Source organism: Rhincodon typus, chromosome 11, assembly GCF_021869965.1.
Source record: "Rhincodon typus isolate 14 chromosome 11, sRhiTyp1.1, whole genome shotgun sequence".
NCBI classification, from domain to species: Eukaryota; Metazoa; Chordata; class Chondrichthyes; order Orectolobiformes; family Rhincodontidae; genus Rhincodon; species Rhincodon typus.
Window position 1 is genome coordinate 14,545,208 of NC_063342.1, and position 20,272 is coordinate 14,565,479.

The 20,272-nt window shown below is 43.9% G+C and overlaps 1 protein-coding gene across 1 annotated transcript in view; it reads left to right on the forward strand.

The window, feature by feature from the left end:
• Positions 1–2,137: 2,137 nt before the first annotated feature.
• The window catches only part of LOC109929367 (interferon-induced GTP-binding protein Mx3), a 50,723-nt gene continuing 32,588 nt past the window's right edge, over positions 2,138–20,272 (forward strand). The window contains exons 1-3 of the mRNA XM_020529040.2: positions 2,138–2,171; positions 6,661–6,771; positions 9,692–9,884. Coding sequence (XP_020384629.1) covers positions 6,706–6,771; positions 9,692–9,884 — 259 coding nt within the window. The 5' untranslated portion in view covers positions 2,138–2,171; positions 6,661–6,705. The remainder of the gene's footprint in view (positions 2,172–6,660; positions 6,772–9,691; positions 9,885–20,272) is intronic.

Below are 20,272 nucleotides of genomic sequence, written 5' to 3' on the forward strand. Positions count from 1 at the left end.
AACATCAGAGGAGCAGGAATGCTGACATTTCGGGTCTGGACCTTCTTCAGAAATGGGGGGTCCAAACCTGAAACGTCAGCTTTCCTGCTCCTCTGATGCTGCCATGTTCATCCAGCTCTACATCTTGTTATCTCAGATTCTCCAGCATCTGCAGTTCCTACTATCTCTGAAGGAGAGAACTCTGTTTTCGTAACGGTTGCCGAGGTTTTTTTCAGGCTGTGATGCTCCACCCTAAAACCTTGAGATTCTCATAGAAAACAGAAACCAATCCTTCCCGAGCATGAGCCGGAACTCATTCAGTTTAACTTTCGTTAAGTTGGAGCCGGGGATTTCGCGCACAGCGATTTGATCAGCTCTGTTGTTGTTCTGTAGCTCTGTCTCTCAGTTTCATTTTCCTGCACTAGGAGTCGCATCATTCGCTGGTGCAGTTTCGTTTCTCTCGGAGTTTTTAATTCCCATGAGAACTGGCGTCAGCATTGAATTCAAGAATCTGTGATATAGATCAGTGAGCGCTCCCCATGAAGAACATGAAACTCAACTTAAAGCATTGCAATGGATATATGAAGGAGATCCAAAATTTAACCCCGCCTCTGTCAGCAGGGAGAAAAATGATCAAGGTTCTAATGGAATTAGGATACAAATAACACCAAGGACTGTATTTTTGTTAATTGATTTGCGGGATGGGGTTATCATTGAGGCCAATATTTATTGCCCATCCCTAATTACCCTGGAGAAGGTGGTGGTGAGCTGCCTTCTTTGACTACAGCAGTCCATTTGGTGTGGTTTTGCTCGGAATTAAGGCAGTTCCAGGATTTTGACCCAATGACAGTGAAGGAACAGCCATATTATTTCAGGTCAAGATGGTTTGTGGTTCGGAGGAGAACTTGCAAGCTTTCACAGTATCTGCTGTTCTTGCCTTTCTCGATGGTGGTAGTTACACGTTTTGAATGCTGCTGTAGAAGAATACAAGGCGAGGTGGATTGGCCATGCTAAATTGCCCGTAGTGTTCAGGCATGCATAGCTTCTGTGGGTTATGGGGGTTGGGTCTGGGTGGGATGCTCCAAGCGTCGGTGTGGACTTGTTGGGCCGAAGGGCCTGTTTCCACACTGTAGGGATTCTATGATACGTGTCAAGGGACAGTTAATGTTGTAGGAATATTACTCAACTCGTAACCCAGAGCCCTTGACTAATGCTGTCAGAGACACAGCTTCAAATTCCACACAGATTAATAAAAAAAACAAAAAGCTTATCTCACTAATGGCAGTCAATTCCATGAATCATATTGTTGATATCCACCTGGTTCAATAATATCCTGCAGGGGATGGGGGCTGGAGTTCTGCCCTCCTTTTCCGGATCTGGCCTACACCTGACTCCTGGCCCAAGATGTAAGTGCACAGTCACTATGTACAAGATTCACCGCCTCTTCTGATAGCATGTGTCACATCTACCAGCTGGAAGGAATCGTGGGAATGTTGTAGATTTCTCTGAGTCACACACCATGCTGGCACTTTGCTGTTGGGGATTCAGAAGCCCCTAACTCCTTAACAGTCCCATGTGAACTGCAACAGTTCAAGAAAATGGCTCATCCCCACCTCCTGAAGGTAAATTAGGGATCGGCAATAAATGCAGGCAAGCCCACATCGCTTGAAAGAATGAAGAAATTAGGTTGGCAATTTTAGGGAAATCATTAAACGTTGGGGGAAAAACAATTGGAAGCAATGATAGATCACTGCCCTGCCTGAACACAAAAGATACCACACTCCACAAAGTTGATGAACGGCAGAGGTTTCTCCCAGCGTCCTGACCATTTATGCACCAACTAACATTTAAAGAAATGCTTATAGTCCTGATCACAATCTGGGAGCTTGCAATGAACAACTTAGCTGTTTCCTCTATTACACGTCAATAAAATTGCCATTGGTTGTAAAGGAGATCCAGGTGGATTTAAAGGTGCTTTTGATGCCAGTACTTATTTTGTCTTCATATTTATCTTAAAACATATGCACAAATAAATTTTCTTTTAAATGAAACTTGCATGGTCCCTTTAAAAGAATAGAAACTCATGCAAAGTAGTTTGGTAAAACGTCAGTGGGCGGAGACATGTCAGAGAGTATTTAACTTGTCTGTTAGTTTCGTGTTCTCCAGCACAGACTGATCAGATACTCTGTCAGGTTTGTAGCTTTTCATCTCAAGGTATTTTGTCAACTAATTGCTAATGCAGATGTGAGAGGGTGACAGTGACAGTGAGGGTGAAGGGTGTGTGTGTGTGTGTGTGTGAGGGTGAAGTGGGGAACAGTGTTTGACTGAGGGGAAAGGTGGCTGAATAAGGTTGGGGGATGTGTGAGGGAGTTGAGGTGTAGGGAGAAAGTGTAGAGAAGGAGGGATGTGAGTAAATGAGCCTTGAGATGCAATTGAGTAAGGATCAGGGGGCAATGAGAGTGGGCAAGGTTACAAGTGAGAGAGGGAGAGAATGTGGGGGGAGTGCGTGAGCATGTGGCAGAAGAAGTGAGAGAGCGAAAGACAGCACTTGAGAGAGGGAGATAAAGGGATCCTAGAAGAAAGCAAAGCATTATGCAAGAGAGAGAGAGCTTGATTGAGTGATGGAGCAAGAGAAGGAGGGTGTAAGGGAGGGAGAAGGTGTGAGGGAGAGAGCATGAGAGTGAGGGAAGGAGAGTGTGAGGGAAGGAGAGAATAAGTTAGGATAGAGTGTGATAGAATGAATGGAAAGTATGTGAGTGGAGAGTGAATGAAAGAGGGGAAGAATGTAAGTGGAGGAGAAATGGTGAGAATGTGTGTGAATGAGGGAGAGAACTTGGCTGGTAGTGGATTGCAAGTAAAGGAATTTGTGGAATGTCTATGAGGTGGCTTCTTGGAGCAGATTGTGGTGGACCCCATTAGGGAACAGGCAATACTGGATTTAGTGTTGTGCAATGAGGTGGACTTGATAAGCGAGCTTAAGGTGAGGGAACCCTCAGGAGGCAGTGATCATAATCTGATTGATTTTGCTCTGCAATTTGAGAGGGAGAAGATAGAATCAGAGGTAATGGTATTACAGCTGAATAATGGCAACTACAGAGGCATGAGCAAGGAGCTGGGCAGAATTAACTGGGAAAGGAGCCTAGCAGGAAAGACAGTGGAACAGCAATGGCAAGAGTTTCTAGGAATAATTCAGGAGACACAGCAAAAATTCATCCCTCGGGAAAAGAAGCATGGTACAGGGAGGATGAGGCAACCGTGGCTGACTGCGGAAGTCAGGGATAGCATAAAAGCAAAAGAGAAAGCATATAATGTGGCAAAGGGCAGTGGGAAACCAGAGGATTGGGAAGCTTACAAAGACTAACAGAGGGCAACACAAAAAAGAAATAAGGAGGGTAAAGATTAAATATGAGGGTAAGCTAGCCAGTAATATAAAGGAGGACTGTAAGAATTTCTTTAGCTATATAAAGGGCAAAGGAGAGGCAAAAGTGAACTTTGGACCGGTGGAAAATGATGCTGGAGAGATAGTAGTGGGGAACAAGGAAATGGAACTGAATAATTACTTTGCGTCAGTCTTCAAAGTGAAAGACACAAGTAATATCCCAAAAATTCGAGAGAGTCAGGGGGCAGAGCTGAGTATGGTGGCCATCACCAAGGAGAAGGTGCTAGAAAAACTGAAAGGCCTAAAGGTGGATAAATCACCAGGACAAGATGGACTAAACCCCAGAGTTCTTAAGGAGATAGCTGAAGAGATAGTGGAGGCGTTACTGATGATCTTCCAGGAATCGCTAGAGTTAGGAAGGGTCCCAGAGGACTGGAAAATTGCTAAAGTGACACCCCTGTTTAAAAAGGGAATAAGGCAAAAGGCTGAAAATTATAGGCCAATTAGCCTAACCATGGCCGTGGGTAAGATTTTAGAGTCCATTGTGAAGGATGAGATTTCTGAATACTTGGAAGTGCATGGTAAAATAGGGCAAAGTCAGCATGGCTTCATCAAGGGAGGTGATGCCTGACAAATCTGTAGGAATTCTTTCAGGAAGTAATGAGCAGGTTAGACCAAGGAGAGCCAATAGATGTCATCTACCTGGACTTCAAGAAGGCCTTTGACACGGTGCCGCACAGGAGGCTGCTGAGTAGGATAAGGGCCTATGGTGTTAGAGGCAAGGTGCTAGCAAGGATAGAAGATTGGCTGTCTGGCAGAAAGCAGAGAGTGGAGATAAAAGGGCGGCACAGTGGTTAGCACTGCCGCCTCACAGTGCCAGGGACCCAGGTTCAATTCCAGCCTCGGGTGACTGTCTGTGTGGAGTTTGCACATTCTCCCCATGTCTGCGTGGGTTTCCTCCAGGTGCTCTGGTTTCCTCCCGCAGTCCAAAGATGTGCAGGCTAGGTGGATTGGCTGTGCTAAATTGCCCGTAGTGTTCAGGGAGGTGTAGATTCGGTGGGTTATAGGGGGATGGGTCTGGGTGGGATGCTCTGAGAGTCAGTGTGGACTTGTTGGGCTGAAGGACCTGCTTCCACACTGTTGTGATTCTGTGATCCTCAGGATGGCAGCAGGTGATAAGTGGTGTTCCACAAGGGTCAGTGTTAGGACCACAACTTTTCACTTTGTACATTAATGATCTAGATGAAGGAACTGAGGGCATTCTGGCTAATTTTGCAGATAATATAAAGACAGGTGGAGGAAAAGGTAGTATTGAGGGTGTGGGGAGACTGCAGAAGGATTTGGACAGGTTAGGAGAATGGACAAAGAAGTGGCAGATGGAGTACAAAGTGGGAAAGTGTGAGGTCATGCACTTTGGTAAGAAGAATAGAAGCATGGGCTATTTTCTAAATGGGGAGAAAATTCAGAAATCTGAAGTGCAAGGAGACTTGGGAGTTCTAGTCGAGGATTCTCTCAAGGTAAACTTGCGGGTTGAGTCAGTAGTTAGGAAGGCAAATGCAACTTTGGCATTTATTTTGAGAGGACTTGAATATAAAAGCAGGAATATATTTCTGAGTTTCTTAGGCTCTGGTCAGGCTACACTTGAAGTATTGTGCGCAGTTTTGGGCCCCATATCTCAGGAAAGATGAATTGGCCCTGGAGTGGGTTCAGACGAGATTCACGAGAATGGTCCCAGCAATGAAAAGCTTAACCAAGTGTGGAACGTTTGAGGACTCTGGGTCTATACTCGATGGAGTTTAGAAGGATGAGGGGGGATCTAATTGAAACTTACAGAATACTGAATGGCCTGGACAGAGTGGATGTTGGGAGGATGTTTCCATTGGTAGGAGGGACTAGGACCCAAGGGCACAGCTTTAGAGCAAAGGGAAGACCTTTTAGAACGGAGATGAGGAGAAACTTCTTCAGCCAGAGAATGGTGAATCTATAGAATTCACTGCCACAGAAGGCTATGGAGGCCAGGTCATTGAGTACATTTAAGACAGAGATAGATTGGCTCCTGATTGTCAAGGCAATCAAGGGTTACGGGGAGAAAGCAGGAGAATCAGATTGAGCCATGATTGAATGGTGGAGCAGACTCGATGGGCTGAATGGTCCAATTTTTGCTCCTATGTCTTATGGTCTAGAGCATGTTCTGTATTCAGTAGATGGTGTTCTGGTCAGAATCGATTCTTTATTAAAGTACCATAAAGTGGCTGCCTACTGTGTGCACATTGTAATAATGCTTTTATTTCATACATGGGATGAGGGTGGGGGGGCCTGGCAGCATTTATTGCCCATCCCTAACTGCCTAGAGGGCACTTGAGAGTCAACCACATTGCTGTGGGTCTCGAGACACAAGTAGACTAGACCAGTAAGGATGGCAGTTTCTTTCCCTAAAGGACTTTAGTGAACCAGATGGGTTTTTCCTGATAATCAACGATGGATTCGTGGTCATCATTAGACTTCCAGATCTTTTTTGTTTTTAATTCAACTTCCACCATCTGCTATGGTGGGATTTGAACTTGTGTCCCCAGAACATTATCTGGGTCTCTGGATTAACAGTCCAGTGATAATACCATGAGGCCATCATACCCCACCTTTGGTAGACCAGGAAGCATGTTTTAACTATTGCATTTCTATTCAGACTTATATTATAGAAAGAAACCCAAAATATACATGTTAACATTACCAAGTTACCTACCAGGGGAAGTGATGGCCTCATGTTATTGTTACTGGACTATTAATCTGGACACCCTGGAAATGTTCTGAGGAGCCAAATTCAAATCCTGCCATAGTAGCTAGTAGACTTTGAGTTCAATAAAATTGTGAATTTCAGAGTCTAATGGTGACCCTGTAATCAGTTGTGAATTGTTGAGGGGAAAATCCCATCTGGTTCACTGCTGTCCTTTAGGAAAGGAAACTGTCATCTTTCCCTGGTATGGTCTATGTATGATTCCAGATCCACAACAATATGGTTGACTTTCAACTACCCTCTTGGCAATTAGGGTTGGGCAATAAATGCTGGCCTAACTAGCAATGCCTTCATCTTGTGCATGAATAAAATAAAGTTACCCAATGTTCACATGCATTAACAATTTGTTATTCTGATCAGTCTCTGCATATGTATTGCATTCATACTCTTTAAATTGGGCTGGTCTGTTAATGGTTGGTGTGGATGTCTGGAACTATGGCTCCTATGCTGGTTGCTATGTGGACGATGGGTGATGTTATGGTTCTATATTAAGCAAATGAAATTATTTTAGCCCACCCAGCAGATCATAAAAAAGCAGCAGGCAACGATTTTGAACATGCAGAAAGAAGATTCAGATTCTTCATTCCCTTTGTTTGATCTTGAATTTCAATCAACCAGCAAGGTATGTCAACCGATAGCAACACAATAAGAGGTATTGTATGGAGCTCATGGCATCAAAACAAAAATTAAAGGAAAGCACAACCTATATAAGTGGTTAGTAAAGGAAGAGTCATACAGTCATACAGCATGGAAACAGTCCACGCCGACCATGTTCCCAAACTAGACTAGTCCCACCTGCCTGCGCTTGGCCCATATCCCTCCAAACCTTTCCTATTCATGAACTTATCTTTTAAACGTTGTAACTGTATCTGCAGCTACCACTTTCTCTGGCAGTTCATCCTGCACATGAACCACTCTCTGTGTTTAAAAAAAAATTGTCCCTCACTTCCTTATTAAATCTTTCTCCTCTCATCATAAAATTATGCCCCCTAGTTTTGAACTCCCATACCCTAGGCAAAAGACCTTTATCATTCACCTTATCTACATCCCTCACGATTTTATAAACCTCAATAACTCTGGTTCGGCCAGATCTGGAATATTGTGTCCCGTTCTGGTCACTTCATTACAGGAAAGATGTGGAAGCATTGGAAAAGATGCAGAGGAGATTTACCAGGATGTTGCCTGGAATGGAGGGAAGGTCTTATGAGGAAAGGTTGAGAGAGCTAGGGCTTTTCTCTTTAGAACGACGAAGGATGAGAGGTGACTTGATAGAGGTGTACAAAAAGATCAGAGGTATAGATAGAGTGGACAGCCAGAGACTTTTTCCTAGGGTGGAGGTAGCTATTACGAAGGGGCATAGTTTTAAAGTGAGTGGAGGTAGATATAGGGGAGATATCAGAGGTAGGTTCTTTACTCAGAGGGTGGTAGGGGCGTGGAATGCATTGCCGGAGAGGGTAGTGGAGTTGGCCTCATTAGGGGCATTTAAGCGGCAATTAGATAGGCATATGGGTGATAGTATAAGGTAGGGGTGGAGGTTAGATAGACCTTAGGTTTCGGGTAAAAGTTCGGCACAATATTGTGGGCCAAAGGGCCTGTACTGTGCTGTGCTGTACTGTTCTATGTTCTATGTTCTATGCTCTATATAACATTATCCCTCAACCTCTTGTGGTCCGGTGAAAAATGTTCCAGCCTTTCCAGTCTATTTTTATAACTCAAACCCTCCGTTCCTAGAAACATGCTGGGAAATCTTTTCTGAACCCGCTCCAGCTCAATGATATCCTTCCTATAACAAGGTGGCCAGAACGGTACACAGCACCCAGAAGAGGCCTCACCAATGTCCTGTACAACCTCAACATAATGTCTCAACTCCTGTACAGAAGTAACCCTTTGTTTTATCACCTTCTTCCTGGGGGAATGAATCTGAAAAAGCCACATAAGATGAATTACTTATTCTGGCCAATTAATGCAATTCTGCCATTTCTTGTGGGTTGAACAAATGGTCAACTCATGTACCAGACCACTGACATTTAATCCTCTGGCATGATTTGATCCTAACTATTCTACAACCCTAGCCAGAGCAATATCCAGAACAGTCCTCTTCACTATATTATAGGGTGGACTGTGATGCATTTAAGAAAACCAGACACTTTCCCCCACCAGCACCTGTAATGTGTCTGAGCAAAAATGATAATGGGCTTAAGACCAGACTGGTATCATCAATTAAAATGAGCAGTGAAATTGTATTTGCATTTGTGTTTTATTTATTCCTTCCCTTGAAGCACATGTCGTTGGTAAGGCCAACATTTGTTACCGAACCCTAGTTACCCTGGAGAAGGGGCTGGTGGTTTTTTTATATCGTATATTTGGTGGTTGGTTTGCAATGAATGTCAGGTCATACTGAACTTGTTTCTTCTATAATGCTGTCATCCTAAACTTCAATCATACCTGTTACCTTTGTGCCAACAAAATCTTTTACTGTTGTCAATTCTGCTGCGGTTACCCTGAGTGCACAGATCTAGAGTACCCTATCCATTGCTACCTCATGTCAGATCGTAGAGGCTTAGGCAAGGAGGAAGCTTTTTTGATTGCAGGAGGAGATGGTGGCAGTGAGGTAAAGTCACTGGGCCAGTGATCCAGAGACATGGCTAATTGGGAATGTTACAACAGAATTTGGTTCTGAAAGAGTTAATGACGAAGAGCTCCACCAACATGATGATGTCATAGGAACTTGGGGTTTTTTGGACCTCAAAGAGGACCTATCATCCTGTGTCTCCTCATATTCTTTAGGACAATGCCTGTCTCATGAATGTAACTTGTACCTGATTGTGATCATACAATGGCCTACGTCTGGTTTAAGACAAGAACCTCTTCACTCTGGGGTAGTAGTTATATAACACCAGGCTAAGCAGGCCCTGTAGGTCAGTGTCTAAAAGGAGAATGGTGGCACCAATCTCAAGGTGAATAGTAGTATTAGGGTAGCACTGTGTAGTATGGTGGTCAGCAATCAGATAGCTCATACAAAAGGGCACATGGATTCAACTGTTGCCCCCTGTTCCCAACACCTTTCCCCACCCCCATGGGAGCTTGTGGAACTTCAATTCACTTAAGTCATGTAAACCTGGAATTAAAAGCTGGTTTCGTTAATGGTGATCATTAAAAATTTAATGTTGTATTTAAAAACCCAGCTGATTCACTAAGGTCCTGAAGGGACAGCAATCTACTACCCTTTCCTGGTCTGGCCTGCCTGTGAACCACAGCAAAGTGATTGATTCATCACAAGGACAAGTAAGGATGGACAATAATTTCTAGCTTGTCCAGCTATGTCCATGCCCCATGATCAAAGAGCTGCAGCATATGAAAAGAACACGGCACCTAGAGAGATAAAAAAGTTTAGAGGTGGAATGCCAGACTTTAGAATTGATATAAAGTGGTCAGTTAAGAAATCGAGGACTTAGTTAGCGTTAATCACGATATTAAGTTCTAACTCAGAAATATTTATACGATCATTTTGGACTCTTGAATTTTTCTCGGTTTATTTTCAGAGAATGGAGATGATGTTTTATAACTGCTATGAGGAGAAGATACGTCCTTGCATTGATCTTATCGACTCGCTGAGAAAGCTGGGAGTGGACAAGGACCTGAATCTTCCAGCCATTGCAGTGATTGGAGACCAGAGTTCTGGGAAGAGCTCAGTATTGGAGGCATTGTCTGGTGTGTCACTTCCCAGAGGGAGTGGTAAGATTGTAGCTAAGAACATCATCAATTTAGCTGTAATGTACTCAGTTATTATCGAATGTTATCAAATATAATTTGACACTGAGTAACAAGTGAAGATGGGCAAAGTGGTAGGGTTTAAGGGGCATCTGAAAAGGTGAAGAACGGCAAAGAGACATGGGGCAGGAATTCCTGAGCTTAGGGAAGTGGCAGCTGAAGACATGACCAAAAACAGTGCACAATTAAAATCAGAGATGCTCACAAGCTCAGTATTAGATCAATCAGATAGCATGGGGAATTATACTGAAAGAGATAGGAAGGGTTGAGGCCGTTGAGAGATTTGGAAATGAAAAGGTTCATTGTCAAACTGAAGTATTTCTAAATGGAAGGTAACATAAGCCAGTGAGCACCAGGATGATGAATGGTCGGGAGCAGAGTTTTGGATGAATGGAAAATGGGAGTTGGCCTGAAGTGCTTTGGATCAATCAAACCTGGAGATTAAGAAAAGATATCAATAAGGTCTTCAGCAGCATTGGAGCTGAAGCAGAGACAGAGTTGAACAAAGTTACAGAGGTGACAATAGGTGCTCTTGCTGATGACATGGATACTGTAAGATTGGGTTATTCAGCATACACTGGGTTCCGCTGGTTGCAGTAAATTAAAAACACTGGCGAATCCATTGCTGTTCATGGTGCTGATGGGAATTGAATGATGAGATTTTTTTTCCTCCAACTTGCAGGAACTTAGAGCTTTGTCCCCTTTGACACTTCTCACTGTAAACACTGAAGGGAAAAAATGTTAATCGTCCACCTGTTCTTTTGCAATTGCTTCAGACTGATAACATCAGCTTTTTACATTGTCCCAGTGACGACTGGGTAAACTATTGATGATTCGGTCGGAGAAGCATTACATTTTGTGGGATGTGAGATAACACAAATTTTATTTTGGATGCTCATCTTGGAGTTAAATATAACAAGATTGTGAAAAGTCTGGTTCAGTCGCTGGCCAGGAAAAGGGCTGGTGCTGATGGCTACAGAATGCAGTTTGTGGTGAAGACCAAAAACAATGGCTTCAATCTAACCAAAAATAATTATTAGCAAGGAATTTCTGCTGATCCAGTACTGGATGTCAAACCAATAGTCTGAGAAGAAGGGAGGTTTCCTGGTGAACTTGACTTCATCCTTCCTTCGGTTGCAGATTCGCTCCTTCCTCTTTGATTTTTTTACCCCTTTTCTGGAATCTTGCTATGAGTGAATTCTATCAGAGCACTGCTTTCCCAGTGATTTTTTTTTATATGTGAACCACGCAAAAACATTTCTGAGTGATGGGATAAGTTACTATATAAATGCATTTCTTTCTTTGAACATAAGAACATAAGAAATAGGAGCAGGAGCATCTGGCCCCTCTAGCCTGTTCCAACATTCAATAACATCATGGCTGATCTTTTTATGGACTCAGCTCCACTTATCCATCCACTCACCATAACCCTTAATTCCTTTATTGTTCAAAAATCTATCTATCTTTGCCTTAAAAACATTCAATGAGGTAGCCTCACTGGGCAGGGAATTCCACAGATTCACAACTCTTTGGGAGAAGAAGTTACTCCTCAACTCAGTTTGGATTTTACACTCAGCCATTAGCTGGTGTATGAGAAATTCCTGGGAAGGGGATGGAGTAGGATTTGGCTGTTTCACGCCTTGAGCTTATTTCACCATTCAGTTAGATTTTGGCTGAATTCTGTTTTAAATGCTCCTGTCCATCTTAGTTGCATTCCCTTAATAACAATCCCAAACAAAGAGTGATCTATCTCAGTTTTGAAATTCTCAATTTCAAACTCTCAATAACTCTTTGTGGAGAGAGGTTTAGATTTTCACTAACCTTTGTGTGACTAAGTGCTTCCTGATAACACTCCTTCACAGCTAAGCTCTAATCTTAATGCTATACCCTCCCTTGCTCTCAGCTCCCATGTCAGAGTAAATAGTTTCCCTCTATCTACCTTATCAACTGCTATTAAACTCCCCAATTAGATCAGGCTCAGTCTATTTTACAAAGGCATAGGATGGTTTTTTGATCATCCCTTCAGACACCCTCATTTGTCTTCCTAACTGATCAGCTGGGTTTCATTTTCTGTAGAATGGCTTAGGTCAGAGGTTGATTGTGGCACATTTGAATGTCAGCATGTTGCCGCACCTCAGTGCCCAGTGCTATTGTGGATGGGTAGTTAAGAGTCAACCACATTGCTATGGGTCTAGAGTCACATGTAGGCCAGACCAGGTAAGGATGGCAGTTTCCTTCCCTAAAGGACATTAGTGAACCAGATAGGCTTTTCCTGACAATCAACAATGGATTCGCAGTCATCATTAGACTGTTAATTCCAGATATTTATTGAACGCAAATTCCGCCATCTGCCATGGCGGGATTCGAGCCCAAGTCCCCAGAACATTCTCTGGATCTCTGGATTAACAGTCCAGCGATAATACCACTAGGCCATCACCTCCCCGAGAGAGTTTCCCCACAGACGAGTCAAGCAACAGTTTGCCATGGAACTGTACCTTACAGATAATATCTCAAACAGCACTGTCACTTTTGGTGGGTACACCCTGCCTCATCAACAGATGTGGCAGCACAGTGGTATACCGTCGGGGGGGAGTTGGTCAACATTGACTCCAGGGATCATGAGGTCTTATGACATCAGGTTAAAATGGGAAAGGAAACCTATAGCTGATAACTACCTGCTGCCCCCACCTCCTCCCCCTTGGCAATGAATCAGTGATCCTCTATGATGAACTCCATTTGGGTGAAGAATTCAGGGCAGCAAGGGCACGGAATATAAACTGAGTGGGGCATTTCAAAGTCGACCTCCAAACATGGCTTGGTCGCACCACTACTGACAGAACTGGCAGAATCCTGAACAATGTAACTGCAAGACTTGGTCAGTGGCAGACGGTGAGGAATGAAAACCAGGAAAGAATATACTTGAAATCGTCCTGACCAACCTACCTGTTGCAGACGCATTTGTCCATGAGACCACAGTCTCTGTCCTCATTTTAAGATCTCCTCCATGGGTTTTGTGTGGCACTGCCATTGTGCTAATTAGGACAACATTTCAAACAGGTTTAGAAACTCAAAACTGGGCATCATTGAGGTGCTGTGGTGCGCCAGAAGCAGCAGAATTGTATTCAACAACATCTTGTAAACCTATTGGCTGACATATACCCCCACACTACCATTAGCATAAGTCAGGGCTGATCTCCCAGATTCAATGAAGAGTGTAGGAGAGGATGCTAGGATCAGGAGTAAGCATAAGTAAAAACGTGGTATCAACCTCATGAATGTACAACATACAGGACTACTTGTCCGCTGAACAGTGGAAGTAGCATGCAATGGACACAGTGAAGCAATTCCACAATCAAAGGATCAGATCTAAGCTCTGTTGTCCTGTCACATCTAGTCATGAATGGTGATGGATAATTAAACAAATAACAAGGGGACACTGCTCCATAATTATCCCCATCCTAAACTGAAGGGGAGAAAAGCACAGCAATGCAAGATTTGAGGCTGAAGCATTTGCATCTATCTTTAACCAGAACTGCCAAGTGAATGATTCTCTGTGGCCTCCTCCTGAGGTCCCCTGCATCACAGGTGCACGTCTTCAGCCAGTACAATTCGCTCCATGTGATATCAAGACCCAGCTGAAGGCAATGGATACTGAAAAGGCTTAGGGCCCTGACTCATTCAGGCAATAGGACTGAAGACTTGTGCTCCAGAACTAGCTGCATCCCTGGTCAAGGTATTCCAGTAGAGCTACAACACTGGCATTTACCTGACAATGTGAAAATTTGCCCAGATTTGTCTGAAACTGAAAAAGGTAGGACAAATTGAACTCAGCCAATTCCTACTGTATCAGTTTGTAATCAATAGTCAGCAAAGTAAAGGAACAGGTCAGCAATATTGCTATCAAGCTGCATTTACACTGCAATATCCTGTTCACTGACCACTAATTCTGGTCTCTCTATCTAAGGAAGGAAAAGCTTACCATAGAGGGAGTGTAGTGGAAGTTCACAAGGCTGACCCAGGGAATGGCAGGACTGTTGTATGAAGAATGATTGGTCCAACTTGGCCTGTATTCACTAGAGTTCAAAAGGATTAGGGGATCTGATTGAAACATATGAAATTCTAACAGGGCTGGAAAACTACATGCAGGGACGATGTTTTCCCTGAGTGGGGAGTCTAGATGTACGTGTCACAGTCTCAGGGTCAGTTGGCTGGATAGCTGGTTTGCGATCAGAATGATGCAATCTGCATGGCTTCAATTCCCACACCAACCGAGGTTACCATGAAGGTCCCATATTCTCAGCCTTCTCCCCTTACCTGAGGTGCGGCGGCCTTCTGGTTAAACCACGACCAGTTGTATCTCTGTAAGAATGGGAACAAAAACTCAGAATGGCTCTGAGGAAGGATCACCGGACCTGAAACGTTGACTCTGAATTTTTTTCTTCACCAATGCTACCAGACTAGCTGAGCTTTTCCAGCAAATTCTGATTTTATTTCACATTTACAGTCTCAGGATAGAGAGTAGGCCATTTATGACTAATATGAGGAAAAAGTTCTTCTCTCAAAAGGTAGTGAACTTGTGGAATTCTCTGCCACAGAAGGCTGTGAAGACTATCTCACTGGATGCATTCAAGTTTTTATTTGGATATTAAAGACATCAAGAGGTATGGGGAAAGATTTAAATATGGCATTGAGCTAGAGGATCAGCTATAAAGAACAAATAACAAAGAAAATTACAGCACAGGAACAGGCGCTTCGGCCCTCCAAGCCTGCACCGACATGCTGCCCATCACAACTAAAACCCTCTACCCTTCCGGGGACCATATCCCTCTATTCCCAGCCTATTCATATATTTGTCAAGCTGCCCTTTAAAAGTCAGGTAGTATCTGCTTCCACGACCTCCCCCGGCCGCAAGTTCCAGGCACCCACAACCCTCTGTAAAAAAACTTGTCTCGTACATCTCCTTTAAACCTTGCCTCTCGCACCTTAAACCCATGGCCCCTGGTAACTGACTCTTCCACCCTGGGAAAAAGCTTCTGACTATCCAGTCTGCCCATGCCCTTCATAATCTTGTAGACCTCTATAAGTCCCTCCCTCGACCTCCATCGTTCCAGTGAGAACAACCCAAGTTTCTCCAACCTCTCCTCATAGCTAATGCCCTCCATACCAGGCAACATCTTGGTCAATCTTTTCTGTATCCTCTCCAAAGCCACCAGATCCTTCTGATAGTGTGGCAACCAGAATTGAACACAATATTCCAAATGTGACCTAACTAAGGTTCTATAAACCTGCAACATTACCTGCCAATTTTTAAACTCAATGCTCTGGCTGATAAAGGCAAACATACCATATGCCTCCACCTCCGTTGCCACTTTCAGTGACCTGTGTACCTGTACATCCAGATCCCTCTGCTGATCAGTACTCTTAAACGTTCTGCAATTTACTGTATATTTTCCATCTGGATTAGACCTTCCAAAATGCATTACCTCACATTTTTCTGGATTAAATTCTATCTGCCATCTCTCTGCCCAAGTCACCAACTGATCTATATCCTGCTGTATCCTTTGACGGTTCTCATTGCTATCTGCAATTCCATCAACCTTTGTGTCAATGGCAAACTTATTAATCAGACCAGTTACATTCTCCTCCAAATAATTTATATATATTACAAACGGCAAAGACCCCAACACTGATCCCTGGGGAATGCCACTAGACACAGCCCTCCATTCAGAAACGCACCCTTCCACTGCTACCCTCTATCTTCTATGACTGAGCCAGTTTTTTTATCCATCTTGCAAACTCACCTCTGACCACATGTGACTTAACCTTCTGTATCAGCCTGCCATGAGGGATCTTGTCAAAGGCCTTAATGAAGTCCATGTAGACAACATCCACTGCCCCACCCTCATTGATCATCTTCGTCACTTCCTCAAAAAGACCTCCCCTTCACAAAACCATGTTGCCTCTCGCTAATATGCCCATTGATTTCCAGGTGGGAGTAAATCCTGTCTTGAAGAATCCTCTCCAATAATTTCCCTACCACTGACGTAAGGCTCGCCGGCCTGTAATTAGCTGGATTATCCTTGCCACCCTTCTTAAACAAAGGAACAACATTGGCTGTTCTCCAGTTCTCTGGGACCTCCCCTGTAGCCAGTGAGGATACAAAGATTTCCCTAAAGGAGCGAACAATTTCCTCCCTTGCCTCTCTCAGTATTCTGGGATATATTCCATCAGGTCCTGGGGACTTGTCTACCTGAATGTTTTTCAAGACCCCCAACACCTCCTCCCTTTTGATCTCAACATGACCCAAACTATCAGCTATAAAGAACAAATAACAAAGAAAATTACAGCACAGGAACAGACCCTTAGGCCCTCCAACCCTGCACCGACATGCTGCCCATCACAACTAAAACTGCCTATCCTTCCAGGGACCATATCCCTCTATTCCCATCCTATTCATGTATTTGTCAAGATGCCCTTTAAAAACCTTCCCCAGACTCATCATCCACCAAGTCCTTCTCTATCGTGAATACTGACACAAAGTATTCATTTAATACCTCGCCCATTTCCTCTGGCTCCACACATAGATTCCCTTCCCTGTCCTTGAGTGAGCCAACCCTCTGCCTGGCTACCCTCTTGCTTTTTATATATGTATAAAATGCCTTGGGATTTTCCTTAATCCTGTTGGACAATGACTTTTCATGACTCCTTTTCACCCTCCTGACTCCTTGCTTAAGTTTTTTTCGACTTTCCTTGTATTCCACCCTTGCTTCATATGTTTCCAGCCTCCTAGCCTTGATAAGTGCTTCCTTTTTCTTTTTGATTAGGCTCACAATATCTCTCATTATCCAAGGTTCCCTAAACTTGCCATGCTTATCCTTAATCCTTAAAGGAATGTGCTGGTCCTGAGTTCCGAGCAACTTACACTTGAAAGCCTCCCACATACCATATGTTGATTTGTCCTCAAACATCTGCCTCCAATCTACATTCTTCAGTTCCTGCCTAATATTGTTGTAATTAACCTCCCCAACAAGTTAACACCTTCATCTGACGACTACAGCGATCTTCATCCATCAGTATCTTAAAGCTGACTGAATTGTATCACTGTTCCCAAGCGGCTCCCCTACTGAAACATCAATCACCTGGCCAGGCTTATTCTCCAATACTAGGTCCAGTATGGCCCCTTTCCTGGTTGGACTATCTACATACTGTTTCAAGATGGCCTCCTGGATGTTCCTTACAAACTGCCCCATCCAAGCCTCAAGCACTAAGTGAGTCCCAGTCAATATATGGGAAGTTAAAATCACCCGCGACAACAACCCTTTTACTTTTACATCTTGCCAAAATCTGCCTACATATCTGTTCTTCTATCTCCCGCTGGCTTTTGGGAGGCCTATAGTAAACCCCAACCATTGTGCTTGCACCCTTCCTGTTCCTGAGCTCTATCCATATTGCCTCTCTGTATGAGCCAACTGAGGTGTCCTCCCACAGTACAGCTGTGATATTCTTGTTAACACGTAGTGCAGCTCCCCCACCCCAATATATATCCCCCTCTATCCCGCCTGAAACAACTGTACCTTGGAACGTTAAGTTGCCAATCCTGTCCCTCCCTTAACCAAGTCTCTGTAATAGCAACAACATCATAGTTCCAAGTACCAATCCAAGCTCTAAGTTCATCTACCTTACCTGTTACACTTCTTCCATTGAAATAGATACACTTCAGTCCACCAGATCCGTTTTGATCAGCAACGACACCCTGCCTGCTCTTCCTCTGAGTCTTGCTGGCCCTATCCTCTGGTTCCATTTCAGTCTATTCACCTTTATATTGGTTCCCACTCCCCTGCCGAGCTAGTTTAAATCCTCCCGAGTGACACCAGCAAATCTCCCAGCCAGAATATTGGTGCCCCTCCAGTTTAGACTCAACCTGTCCTTCTTCAACAGGTCCCACCTGCTCTGGAAGAGATCCCAATGGTCCAGATATCTGAAACCCTCACTCCTACACCATTTGGTTAGCCACATGTTGAGCTGTACTATCCTCCTATTTCTAGCCTCACTGGCACATGGCACAGGGAGTAATCCTGAGATTACAACCTTGGAGGTCCTGCTTTTTAACTTTCTACATAATTCCCTGAACTGCCGCTGCAGGTCCTCGTCACGCACCCTACCCTATGTCGTTAGTACCAATATGTACCACAACCTCTGGCTTTTCACCCTCTCCCTTCAGAATGCTTTTTGCCCGTTCAGAGACATCCTGGACCCTGGCACCAGGGAGGCAACACACCGTCCTGGAGTCTCTTTTATGACAACAGAAGTGCCTATCTGTACCCCTAACTACAGAGTCCCCTATAACTACTGATCTGGTGCTCTTTGTCCGTCCCTTCTTAGGAACAGAGCCAGCCATGGTGCCACCAGTCTGGCTGCTGCTGCTGTTACCCCCTGATAGGTCATCCCCTCCCCAACAGTATCCAAAATGGTATACTTGTTAGAGAGGCGGATGACCACAGGGGATTCCTGTACTGGCTGTCTGCCTCTTCTAGCGGTCAGCCATCTATGTGCCTGCACCTTGGGTGTCACCACATCTCTAAAACTATTGTCTGTGATGCTTTCCGCCAGCCTCATGCTCCGAGGTGCATCCAATTGCTGCTCCAACCTATCCATGCGGCCTGTGAGGAGCCGCAATTGGGTGCACTTCCTGCAGATGATCATATTGAATGATAAGCAGCCTGGGAGGGCTGAATTCCTGACTCCTGATCCTAGTTTTTAATGTTTCCATTAAGGCAGCAATTAACCAAGTGTGGAATTAAGAAGTTCCAGCAAAATTGGAGTCAGTTCTATCATGAGAAAGTTCTTTGCTGGTTGGAGTCCTACCCATCTCATAGGAAGATGGCTGTGGTTGTTGGAGGTCAATCATCTGCAATGGAGGACAACTCTGCCGGAGTTCCTCAGGGTAGTTCTTAGGCCTAACCATCTTCAGCTTCTTCATCAATGACCTTTCCTGCAACATAAAATTAGAATTGGGAATATTTGCTGATGATTATGTAATTTTCAGCACTATTTGCTACTCCTCATTCAAGTAATCCACATCAATATGTATCAAGACATGGGCAGCAACTAACATTTGCAATTAACAAATGCCAATCAGTGACCATTTCAAGTAGAAGAGAATCCAACAACATCACTGATGTTCAATCATATTACCATCACAGGATTTCCCAGAAGCAACATCCTGAGGGTTTCTATTGACTGGTAGCCACAGTATTTATATCGCTAATCAGCAGCATCTCAGAGGTTAAGAATCCTATGAACAGTAATTCATCTCCTGTTCACCATAAACAAGGGCACAATTCAGCAGCATGATACAATACCTTACCTGGTTGGGTACAGCTCCAAAAACGCACAGAAGCTCAACCAGCCAGGCCAAGCAGCCCTATCCACCTCCTTCAACATTCACGTACTGTAGCACTAAAGCACTGTGGCAGCAATGTGTACCACCCAAATGATGCAGTGCAAGAACTGACCAACACTTCTTCAACCTTCCAAACCTGCAAGCTCTCCCACCGATAAGGACAAGTGCAGCAGATAAATGGGGAATAGCACCATCTGCAATTTCCCTTCAAGCCATCGAGACCTGGGAGTATATCACTGTTCCTTCACTGCAGTTGGGTAAAAATCCTGGAAATCCCATCCTGACAGCACTGAGAGTTGTCAAGAAGGCAACTCAGCACAGCTATATGAATAATCTTCACTATTGGCCACCTTGATGGATGAGGCTGTCTGCACTATTGTTCACCATAGGGTTGACTTGTTTCCACCATTCATTTTAAGTGCAGGGATTTTGCTTTTATTTTAGACCATAAGAAATAGGAACAGGAGTAAGCCATTTGGCCCTGGAGCCAGCTCTTTTTATTAACAATCCACAGGACTTGCTTGGCCAGATGTGGCAGAGGAAAACTTTTTCAACTTAAGAAGAATAGGCTTTTGTCTTAAACAAGATGTTGTTTGTACTATGTTAGCAACACATTACTCATAGACATTGCTACAGACTATGAGGAAGACCTGGATGGTAGGTTTTCCTCCTTCAGGGTCCTGAGCTGTTCTTCCACCAAGTCTGAACGCTAAGCACCTCCCACTATGTAGGTAATGTACTCTACACAGTATTAAATCTTTTAGACTGTTATGCCATTATACAACATCCTCTCATGGATAGTTTGAGATGGATAATGCTAATCATTCTTAGCTCTTTTAAAATGTGCTGTGTACATTGATCAAGGTTTCCAAAATCATAAACGGGCTGGATAGAGTAGGTCGGAAGAAACTGTTGCTGCTCGTAAAAGGAGCAAAAATGAGAGAGTGTA